Consider the following 12331-nt stretch of genomic DNA (forward strand, 5'->3'; position numbering starts at 1 on the left):
CTCGTTTCTTTAGTTTTACGATATGATAGAACATTATTTATCCCAGGAGGGGAAATTGATCTGCCAACAGTCATAAAACACGACAATATACAGGAGGCATGAAACTAAAGTGGCGAGTGGAAAGGATTGGGGATGTGCAAAGATTGGGGGGGAGGGTCAGTCTACCCCACGACAGAAGGGGGGAAGAGTTGTACAGTTTGATAGCCACAGGGAAAAAGGCCCTTCGGCCCACTGAGTCCACGCTGACCAGCAGTCTCCTGGGCACCTGATAAAAGTATATAAAATTATGGGAGACATAAAGAGGGTTGACAGCCAGAACTAGTCTTCAATGCTTCAATGGATGCATGAAAGAACCATTGAACCGTTGAACACTAGCTCAGACGGTTAACCCTATCAATGGGTCTCACCATTTTATATACTTCTATTAGATACAACATGGGAACAGGCCCTTCGGCCCACCAAATCCATGCCAAAGAGTAATCTCGGAACTTCATGGTCCAACGAAGAAGAATAAAGGGACGTATCTTTAGAAAGATGAGGAGGATTTTCTTTAGTCAGAGGGTGGTGAATCTGTGGAATTCATTGCCACAGAAGGCTGTGGAGGCCAAGTCAGTGGATATCTTTAAGGTGAAGATTTACAGATTCTTGATTAGTACGGCTGTCAGGGGTTAAGGCAGGAGAATGGGGTTAGGAGGGAGAGATAGATCAGCCATGATTGAATGGCGGAGTGGACTTGATGGGCCGAATGGCCTAATTCTGCTCAGAGATCCTTTGAGCTGGTCTCCTTCACGTGTAGTTCTAAGTTTCCAACTTTTCTCCCAAGTTTAAAGCAAGCTATGGAGACTCACTCATGTTTTTTTTAAACTTGGGGAACCTGATATTTAAATAAATATGCAGGAAGGAACTGCAGGTGCTGGTTTATACCGAAGACAGACACCAAAATGCTGGAGTAACTCAGCGGGACAGGCAGCATCTCTGGAGAGAAGGGGTGGGTGATGTTTTCCGGTCAAGACCTAGTCTGAAGAAGGGCCTCGACCCGAAACGTCACCCATTCCATCTCTCCAGAGATGCTGCCTGTCCCGCTGAGTTACTCCAGCTTTTTGTGTCTAGTGATATTTATACAGCGTGGTACTGATTGATTTTATACGGATTGCACAGTGAGTGAAGGCAAACGATTACTGTCATTTTGAATCGACAGGATAATGCCGAGAGAGATTTCTCTGTAATATTTACACATGTCAGCACAGCTGATCAACCTTAAGGATGGGCCAGGACATCATATCTAACATTCTTCTATCGCTGAATGGGTAACTTTCACACTGCAATCTCATCGTCAAGACAATCTGCCAAATCCTGCCTCTTCAGCACATTCATTAACCGAAAGGACTCTTCGTTGACCCAACAGTCCCTCTCCTCACTGTCGTCTGTGTTGGACTCGTACTCCGACACTATGCCCGACTCCCGGAACCTCATCAGCTCCAGGCTCCCCATCAGCTCTCCCCGGGAGCGGTCCGGGCTGTGCAGCAGGTGGAAGCACTCCAGCTTGGCCAGGCAGTCGTCCATACCTAGCGGGCTACCCAGGGGGAGGGACAGATCCGAGCCGCCGCACAGCTGGGGCAGGTGCACCTCGCCTGGCGTGGGGGTGGTGGGGTCGCACAGCACCGGCGCCACCGTCGACCTGAAGGTGATCTCCAACAGACTGTCCTGCGAGCCCACTGCAGAGAGGAAAGAGAAAAGTGACCGTGTCATTGTGGGACGGCACGAGACGCTGGAGTCGCTGCCTTACAGCGCGGGCAGCACGGTGGAGTCGCTGCCTTACAGCGCTTGCAGCGTCCGAGACCCGGGTTCCACCCCGACTACGGGTGCTGTCTGTACGGAGTTTGTACGTTCTCCCCGGGCTTTCTCCGAGATTTTTTAGATTTTTTTTTTTTTTTTGATTTAGAGATACAGCGCGGAAACAGGCCCTTCGGCCCACCGGGTCCGTGCCGCCCAGCGATCCCCGCACACTAACACTATCCTACACACACTAGGGACAATTTTTACATTTGCCCAGCCAATTAACCTACAAACCTGTACGGCTTTGGAGTGTGGGAGGAAACCAAAGATCTCGGAGAAAACCCACGGGGAGAACGTACAAACTCCGTACAGATGGCGCCCGTAGTCAGGATCGAACCTGAGTCTCCGGCGCTGCATTCTTTGGTTTCCTCCCACACTCCAAAGACGAACAGGTTTGTCAGGTAGGTTAATTGGCTTGGGTTTGTATACTTGGTAGAAGTGTAAATTGTCCCTAGTATGTTAACGCGTGAATGTGCGGGGCGGACCCAGTGGGCCGAAGGGCCTGTTTCCGCGCTGTATCTCTAAACTGAACTAAACTCAGCAGGACAGGCAGCATCTCTGGAGTGAGAGAATGGGTGACGTTTCGGGTCGAGACCCTTCTTCAGACTGAGGGTCAGGGGAGAGGGAGTCTAGAGATATGGACGGGTAAGGTGTGAAAACTACCCATCAAAACAGATGCTAAGGAAATGTAGAATGGTTCATTGTTAGCTGAGGGGAAGGGCACAACGATGCATACAATCAGTGATATGTAATCGGGACAGGGAAACTAGTCTAAGAACTAGGATGGGGAGCGGGGGATGGGAGAGAGGGAAAGCAAGGGTTACTTGAAGTTAGAGAAGTCAATATTCATACCGCTGGGGTGTAAGCTGCCCAAGCGAAATATGAGGTGCTGGTCCTCCAATTTGCGTTGGGCCTCACTCTGACAATGGAGGAGGCCCAGGACAGAAAGGTCAGTGTGGGAATGGGAGGGGGAGTTAAAGTGTTTAGCGATCGGGAGTCAGGTAGGCCGAGGCAGACCAAGCGAGCTGAATTGTGCAATCACGTTTGAGACCATTGCCTGGCCTTGTTCCGATACAAAATCGTGGAGGAGGAATGGGGGAGTGGGAAAGTGAGCAGTTTAAGGAAGTAAAGTTTGATTTAGAATATAGAACATACAACACGGAACAGTGCAACACAAGAACATGCCCTTTGGCCCACAATTAGAGGTGCCAACTGTAGCTGACTGGCTGCCCTTTCTATGGGTCTCATAACTTTAATAAACTACAGTCAGGTACAGCATTGGAACATGTCCACCGTGTCCGGGCGGACCACCGACCACCCGTTCACACTAGCTCTCTGTAACTCCACTTTCCCATCCTCTCCCGACACACTCGGGGGCAATTTTACAGAGGGCCGATTAACCTACACACCCGCACGTCTTTGGGATGTGGGAGGAAACTGGAGCTCCTGGAGGAAACCCACGCGGTCAGGGGGAGAACGTGCAAACAGCACCCGTGGTTGGAATTGAACCCAGATCTCTGGCTCTCCACGCTGCACCACCGAGCCGAACGACAGTTATCGTGTTGGGCCGAAGGGGCTGTTTCCCAGTTGTTTGGCACTGTGACTCGAGGAAGTGTTTCACTTCATTGATAGGAGTACCAGCTCACAATCTTTCAATAAAGGTTTTAGTCGGCAAAGTGACCCAACGTGTTCCACCCTGACCTCGGTTGCTGTCTTTGCGGAGTTTGCAAGATCGCCCTGTGAGGAGGGAAGGAGCTCTGGTTTCCTCCCACATCCCAAAGACGTGCGGGTTTGTAGGTCGGGACGACGTCGACGTCGGGAGGAAGAGGAAGGAGATACTGCAACGTGAGTTTAGAGAGTTAGGAAGAAGACTGAGAAGTAGGACGTCGAGAGTGGTTGTCTCTGGACTGCTACCTGTACCTCGTGCTGGTGAGGGCAGGAACAGAGAGATCGGGGACATGAATGTATGGCTGAGGGGCTGGTGCAGGGAGCAGGGATTTAGACTTCTAGACCACTGGGATCTCTTCTGGGGTAGGGGTGACCTGTACAAAAGGGACGGGTTACACCTTAACAGCAGGGGGACCAACATTCTGGCGGGCAGGTTTGCTAGTGCTACACGTGTGGCTTTAAACTAAGTAGTGGGGGGGAGGGGTTGACAAATTGGCAATATGAAGATGGAGTTAAAGGGGAAGCGAATACAGGAGAAATTGCAAAGGACTCTCGAATAAATGGGAAGGAAAGTTCTAGATGGAATAAGAGAGTAAGGTCAGGGCCAAATGTGACCGGTGTGAGAGGGGAGGTGAATACCGAAGTTAAAGTGTTGTATTTAAATGCGCAAAGTATGAAAAATAAAGTGGATGAGCTTGAGGCTCAGTTAGACATTGGCAAGTATGATGTTGTGGGAATCACAGAGACATGGCTACAAGAGGACCAGGGCTGGGAACTGAATATTCAGGGGTACACAACGTATAGAAAAGACAGACAGGTGGGCAGAGGGGGTGGGGTCGCTCTGTTGGTAAGGAATGATATTCACTCCCTTGCAAGGGGTGACATAGAATCAGGAGATGTAGAATCAGTATGGATAGAAATGAGGAATTGTAAGGGTAAAAAGACCCAATGGGAGTTATCTATAGGCCCCCAAACAGTAGCCTCGACATAGGGTGCAAGTTGAATCAGTAGCTAAAATTGGCATGTCGCAAATGTAATGCTACGGTGGTTATGGGAGATTTCAACATGCAGGTAGAGTGGGAAAATCAGGTTGGTAATGGACCCCAGGAAAGAGAGTTTGTGGAGTGCCTCCTAGATGGATTCTTAGAACAGCTTGTACTGGAGCCTGCCAGGGAGAAGGCAATTCTGGATTTAGTGTTGTGTAATGAACCTGATCTGATATGGGAACTGAAGGTAAAAGAGCCATTAGGAGGCAGTGATCATAATATATTTACAATATACATTAATGACTTGGATGAAGGGATTAAAAGTACCATTAACAAATGTGCAGATGACACAAAGCTGGGTGGCAGTGTGAACTGTGAGGAAGATGCTATGAGGTTGCAGGGTGACTTGGACAGGTTGTGTGAGTGGGCGGATGCATGGCAGATGCAGTTTAATGTGGATAAGTGTGAGGTCATCCACTTTGGTGGTAAGAATAGGAAGGCAGATTATTATCTGAATGGTGTCAAGTTAGGAAAAGGGGACGTACAATGAGATCTGGGTGTCCTGGTGCATCAGTCACTGAAAGGAAGCATGCAGGTACAGCAGGCAGTGAAGAAAGCCAATGGAATGTTGGCCTTCACAACAAGAGGAGTTGAGTATAGGAGCAAAGAGGTCCTTCTACAGTTGTACAGGGCCCTAGTGAGATTGCACCTGGAGTACTGTGTGCAGTTTTGGTCTCCAAATTTGAGGAAGGATATTCTTGCTATTGAGGGCGTGCAGCGTAGGTTTACTAGGTTAATTCCCGGAATGGCGGGACTGTCGTATGTTGAAAGACTGGAGCGGCTAGGCTTGTATACACTGGAATTTAGAAGGATGAGAGGGGATCTTATTGTAACATATAAGATTATTAAGGAGTTGGACACGTTAGAGGCAGGAAACATGTTCCCAATGTTGGGGGAGTCCAGAACCAGGGGCCACAGTTTAAGAATAAGGGGTAGGCCATTTAGAACGGAGATGAGGAAAACCTTTTCAGTCAGAGAGTTGTAAATCTGTGGAATTCTCTGCCTCAGAAGGCAGTGGAGGCCAATTCTCTGAATGCATTCAAGAGAGAGCTAGATAGAGCTCTTAAGGATAGCGGAGTCAGGGGGTATGGGGAGAAGGCAGGAACGGGGTACTGATTGAGAATGATCAGCCATGATCACATTGAATGGTGGTGCTGGCTCGAAGGGCCGAATGGCCTCCTCCTGCACCTATTGTCTATTGTTTACACTAAAGTAAACTAAACTAAACAAGACTAAACTGACCGAAAAGTCACCCATTCCTTCACTCCAGAGTTGCTGCCTGTCCCGCTGAGTTACTCCAGCACTTTGTATCTATCTAAAGAACCATTGAAGCCATTCAGCCAGCCTTTTGGTGCAGAGTGTTTGGAAGGTGACTGCCTGTTCCTTACTTGAACCCTGGCCGGTGAATTTGAGCTCCAGCTCCTGCACTTGCTTCACGAGCAACGAGATGTGTTTGAGCAGGTCCTTGTTCTGCAGCAGCAGCTGATGGACACGGGCTTGGCCCTCCATCCGAGCCGCTGCCTCCGCCGCCAACTGGTCCTTCAGGAGGTGGACCTGGAACAGAGAATGGGGACAAGAATTACACCCCACGCACGTCACCGCAACGGGGAGAGAACCTGGTCCTTCAGTAGATGGACCTGGAGCAATGGACATGGAGCAGAACCTGGTCCTTCAGCACAACCTGGTCCTTCAGTAGATGGACCTGGAGCAATGGACATGGAGCAGAACCTGGTCCTTCAGCACAACCTGGTCCTTCAGTAGATGGACCTGGAGCAATGGACATGGAGCAGAACCTGGTCCTTCAGTAGATGGACCTGGAGCAATGGACATGGAGCAGAACCTGGTCCTTCAGCACAACCTGGTCCTTCAGCAGAACCTGGATCCTTCAGCAGAACCTGGTCCTTCAGCAGAACCTGGTCCTTCAGTAGATGGACCTGGAGCAGAACCTGGTCCTTCAGCAAAACCTGGTTCTTCAGTGGGTCAACCTGGAGCAGATTATTTTACCTGATAGTTTGAGAGGAGACAATTGAGACAATTAACTTATTTAGTCTTCCAGTGTGAAGCAGGGTCCCAACCTGCAACGTCTTCTGCCCATCCCCCTCCATTGGTGCTGCCTGACCCGCTGAGTTCCCCCAGAACTTTGCGTTTGGCTCAAGGTTCCGGGAACAGCTTTTTTCCCGGGGAAGAAGCTATTCCCGGGTCTGCTAGTACGTGCTTCCAAACCTTTCGGCGGGAGTGGGAAGAACAGGGAAGGGCTGGAGTGTGAGCGGTCTTTGATTATGTTGGCTGCTTTCCCGAGGCAGCGTGAAGTGTAGGTGGAGTCGATGGAAGGGTGAGGAACCTCATTCATAACTGTGCCTACTGTACACTCAAGGAATGAACCACTTTGAAGTGAAGGACCAGGGGATGGTTAACATACGTCCGTTTCCCAGCAAGGGAGATTTAGAACGGGAACTCCAGAAGAGGAAGGGGGAACAAGAGGCACAATTAGAGAAAAAGAGTTGAACATTCACCTCAAGATATTGCAGTTTTTGTTATATATCGATGCAAAACATAATCACCTTACTTCTATAATTCATCATCGCCACTAATTTAATGTTCCAATGTCACGTCTTAGCAGCTGGACAGAAAGCTAATCAAGGAAAACCCGATTAACCTACGCAGTGTTACTCCAATCAATTCTAACAGACTATCTAATACATCAATGCAGCGTTGAACGGAGCCAGAAGGATTACTCTCTAATGAGTCATGCTTCACTTACTGAGAAACCGTGAATGGAATGGAAGATTGTGCATCAACACAGCTCTGACCTCTGTGGTGGAAGGAAGGTCATTGATGAGATAGCTGGAGATGGTTGGAGCAGGACATTCCTTGATCAGGGGAGACTGGAGATGATTGGACAGGTACATTCATTGATAAGATGGTTGGAGATGATTGGACTGGTACATTCATTGATAAGATGGTTGGAGATGATTGGACTGGTACATTCATTGATAAGATGGTTTGAGATGATTGGATCAGGCCATTCATTGATAAGATGGTTTGAGATGATTGGATCAGGCCATTCATTGATGAGATGGTTGGAGATGATTGGACTAGGACATTCATTGATGAGATGGTTGGAGATGATGGGACCAGGGCATTCATTGATGAGATGGGTGGAGATGATTGGACTAGGACATTCATTGATGAGATGGTTGGAGATGATGGGACCAGGGCATTCATTGATGAGATGGGTGGAGATGATGGGACCAGAGCATTCATTGATAAGATGGTTGGAGATGATTGGACCAGGGCATTCATTGATAAGATGGTTGATGATTGGACCAGGGCATTCATTGATAAGATGGTTGATGATTGGACCAGGACATTAATTGATAAGTTGTTGGAGATGATGGGATCAGGGCATTCATTGATGAGATCATGAATGGAATGGAACATTGTGCAACTACTGTTCTGATCTTTGTGGTGGAAGGAGGGTCATTGATGAGATGGCCGGAGATGGTTGGACCTAGACATTCATTGGTTATAAGGTCATAAGGAATAGGAGTAGAATTAGGCCATTCGGCCCATCAAGTCAACTCCGCCATTCAATTATGGCTGATCCAGTCAACTCCGCCTTCCAATTATGGCTGATCTTAGGAATGTTTAGGAATAAATATTACCAGCAGCTTGTCCTGGACCAGCCAGGTCGAAGCAATGGCCAAGAAAGCACACTGATGCCTCTACTTCCTTAGAAAGCTTCGGATGTTTGGCATGTCCCCAACAACCCTCTCCAAGTCCTACAGCTTCGCCGTGGAAAGCATTTTATCGGGATGCATCACAGCACGCTTTGGGAACAGCTCCACCCAAGACAGCAAGAAATTGCAGAGAGTTGTGGGCGCAGCCCAGACCATCACGCAAACCAACCTCCCTTCCATTGACCCCCATCTCCACTCCACGCTGCCTCGGCAAGGCCAGCAGCACAATCAAGGACCAGTCTCACCCCGGCCACACCCTCTTCTCCCCTCTCCCATCAGGCAAGAGGTACAGAAATGTGAAAACGCACACCTCCAGATTCAGGGACAGTTTCTTCCCTGTTATCAGGCAACTGAACCATCATCTCACCAACTAGAGAGCGGTCCTGAGCCCCTATCTACCTAATTTGACACGTTTGAACTATCTTTAATTGGACTTTACCTTGCACTAAATGATGTACCCTTTATCCTGTATCTGTACACTGTGGACGGCTTGAAAGTAATCATGTATGGTCTTTCATTATTGACTTTTGAAGCCACAAAATGCTGGAGTAACTCCAGCATCACTGGAGAATATGGATACGTGATGTTTCGGAAATGGACCTCTCTTCAGACTTGTCATAGTCATAGAGTCATAGAGTCTTACGGTATGGAAACGGGTCCTTCAGCCCAACTTGCCCATCCCGGCCAACATATCTCATCTATACTTCTCCCACCTGCCTGCATTTTGCCCATATCTCTCTAAACCTCTCCAGTCCATAAACCTGTCTAAATGTTTCTAAAAATGTTTAGAAACATTTCTCGTTCCATACACCCACCACTTTTTACATGAAAAAGTTACCCCTCAGGTTCCTAATAAATCTCTCCCTCCTCATCTTAAACCGATGTCCTCCGGTTCTCGATTCTCCTACTCTGGGCTAGAGACTCTTTGTGTCTACCCGATCTATATCTCTCATGGTTTTGTTCACCTCTGTAAGATCATCCCTCATGCTCCTGCGCTCCAAGGAATAGAGTCCTAGCCTGCTCAACCTCTCTCTATAGCTCAGGCCCTCGAGTCCCGGCAACATCCTCGTAAATCTTCTCTGCACCCTTCCCAGCTTGACAACATCTTTCCTGCAACATGGTGCTCAAAACTACTCTCAATTCAGCCTCACCAATGTCTTATACAACTGCAACATGACCTCCCAACTTCTATACTCAATGCTCTGACTGATGAAGACCAATGCGCCTAAAGCCTTTTTGACCACCCGATCTACCTGTCATGCCACCTTCAACGAATTATGTACCTATACTCCTAGATCCCACTGCTCCACAACACTCCTACCGTTCACTGTGTAGATTCTGGCCATGTTATCGGTCCTAAAATGCAACACCTCACATTTCTCTGTATCAAATTCCAGTCTCAGTTTTTTTTTAAAAACAGGATCTCATGTCAATAAACAGCATCTCCAGTTCCTCGTTTCTACATTCTTGACGTTCGACAAGTCTCTGGAGAGAGGAAGCAATTTAGACAGCAGCGGGAAAACTGCAAAAAAAAAGCCACTGAATGAAAGGCCAGGAACAGAATATTTCACATCCGGACTACGACCTTTACAAATGCAATGTTTCGTGTGACTGGCTTTCTATGGTAACTGGCTTTGTGTCTTTTACCTTAATTTAAGCGTCATTAAAGCTAGCTCACAAGCCGAGGACCAAATGCGTGTAATAACACCACAAATACAATCCTTCAATGCAAAACCTCTTGGATAAATGAGAGCAGGAAGATGTTGGAAATAGTTTAACCACACAATAACCATCTTGGCAGAAATCTGAGGTGAGACAAGTGAAAGCTTTGAACAAATTTTTAAAAAAAACATTCATCCTTTACAATTGGCAAAGGTAAAAGTAGGTCTGAAGGAGGGTTAGAACCCTCAGAGTCAGAGTCATAGGGCGTGGAAACAGGTCCACAACACAAGCAACATGCTCCACCTACACTAGTTCCACTTGCCTGCATTTGGCCCATATCCCTCTAAACCTGTCCTATCCATATACCTGTCTAACTGCTTCTTAAACGTTGCGAAAGTACCTGCCTCACCAACCTCCTCTGGCAGCTCGTTCCATACACCTAAGAGCCTTTGCATGAAAAATGTACCCCTCAGATTCCTATAAAATCATTAAACCTATACCCTCTGATTCTCGATTCCCCTACTCTGGGCATGAGACCGTGCGTCAACCCGATCTATTCCTCTCATGATTTCATACACCAGCATATGATCACCCTGCATCTTCCTGCGCTCCTAGAGTCCCAGCCTACTCAACCTCTCCCTATAGCCCAGACCCTCGAGTCCAGGCAACTTCCTCATAAATCTTCTCATTCCCCTTCCCAATTTAACAACATCTTTCCTATCGCATGGTGGCCAGAACTGAACACAATACTCCAAATGCAGCCTCACCAACGTCTTATCCAACTGAAGCTGCAACATCACCTCCCAACGTCTATACTCAATACTCTGACAGTTGAGGCCAAATGTTGGCAACTGGGGCTAGCTCAGATAGGAAAGGTTTGCAGGGGAAAATGCTGGCAGGTGGGATTAGCATTTTCAGTTTTGTTTATGGTCACGTTAGTTTATTGCAGTTATAGACTTGTAGAGTCAAACAGCACACTTTTCAGTTTCAGTTTCAGTCAGTTTCATGGCGTAGATGGGCCATCTTGGTCGGCATGGTGGAGTTGGGCCGAGGGGCCTGTTTCCGCGCTGTCTGACTGTGACAGAGGGAGGGATGGAGGGAGGGAGGGAGGATGGAGGGAGGAAGGGAGGGAGGGAGGAAGGGAGGGAGGGAGGGAGGGAGGGAGGGAAAGAGGGAGGGAGGGAGGGAAAGAGGGAGGGAGGGAGGGAGGGAGGGAGGGAGGGAGGGAGGGAGGGAAAGAGGGAGGGAGGGAGGGAAAGAGGGAGGTAGGGAGGGAGGGAGGGAGGTAGGGAGGGAGGGAGGGAGGGAGGGAGGGAGGGAGGGAGGGAGGGAGGGAGGGAGGGAGGGAGGGAGGGAGGGAGGGAGGGAGGGAGGGAGGGAGGGAGGGAGGGAGGGAGGGAGGGAGGGAGGGAGGGAGGGAGGGAGGGAGGGAGGGAGGGAGGGAGGGAGGGAGGGAGGGAGGGGGAGTGTGTGCGTTCTCTTGCTTACCTGGGCCACAGCCACCTGGGTCTGCTGGTGCTGCTGCTGGAGCTGCTGCTGGAGCAGCTGGAGCTGGTGGTGGGCAGAGAGCGGCGTACCCAGGGGCAGGTGACCAGACGAGGGCAGCAGCATCTTGGGTACGGCCATCAGGATACTCGGGCTGCTGTCCCGGAGCTGGAAGAGAGCGGGAGGTGGCGTGAGAGGCCTGGGTAAAGGGAGGGGGATGAATCCATGGAATAGCGGTGGCACGGTGGCGCAGCGGTAGTGAGGTAGTGTGGACACGGTGATGTCCTGACACCACTAGCAACTTGCAAAATGAATACACAACACGCTGGAGTAACTCAGCGGGACAGGCAGCATCTCTGGAGAGAAGGAACGGGTGACGTTTAGGGGTCGAGACCCTTCTTCAGACTAAATGAATACAGAGGCTGGGTGAATACCACGAAAGCTGCCACAGTAGATTGTTCACCAGGTATTCGATTCACTGACAGAAGAACAGGCCAGGCAGTGGCGTAGCGGTAGAGTTGCTGCCTCACAGCGCCAGAGACCCGGGTTCGATCCTGACTGCGGGTGCTGTCTGTGCGGAGTTTGTACGTTCTCCCTGTGACCGCGTGGGTTTTCTCCGGGTGCCCCGGTTTCCTTCCACATTCCAAAGACGTGCAGGTTTGTAGGTCAATTGGCTTTGATAAAAATGTAAATGTTCCCTAGTGTGCAGGATAGTGCTAGTGTACGGGGAGCACTGATTGGAGCGGACCCGGTGGATTGAAGGGCCTGATTCCGCATGGTATCTCTAAACTAAAACTAGACTCAAAAATAAATAAACATGGAATATTACACTCTGATCACGATTAACCATTCATTTGGTGAAATTGTCCCCATTTTGAAACACTTTAAATTGAA

The 12331-nt window shown here is 49.1% G+C and overlaps 1 protein-coding gene across 2 annotated transcripts in view; it reads right to left on the reverse strand.

Annotated features, from left to right (window-relative positions):
- Positions 1 to 12331, reverse strand: part of nos1apa (nitric oxide synthase 1 (neuronal) adaptor protein a) — a 293742-nt gene that overhangs the window by 21573 nt on the left and 259838 nt on the right. The window contains exons 9-11 of one of the 2 annotated variants that reach the window (XM_078407763.1): positions 11441 to 11605; positions 5939 to 6104; positions 1566 to 1715 (exon numbers count right to left, since the gene is read on the reverse strand). In XM_078407763.1, the coding sequence (XP_078263889.1) occupies positions 1566 to 1715; positions 5939 to 6104; positions 11441 to 11605 (481 nt within the window). Of the gene's footprint in view, positions 1 to 1135; positions 1716 to 5938; positions 6105 to 11440; positions 11606 to 12331 lie in introns of those variants that run through there. The other variant, XM_078407764.1, reaches the window with a different exon arrangement.

This window comes from Rhinoraja longicauda, chromosome 11 (genome assembly GCF_053455715.1).
Source record: "Rhinoraja longicauda isolate Sanriku21f chromosome 11, sRhiLon1.1, whole genome shotgun sequence".
NCBI lineage: Eukaryota > Metazoa > Chordata > Chondrichthyes > Rajiformes > Arhynchobatidae > Rhinoraja > Rhinoraja longicauda.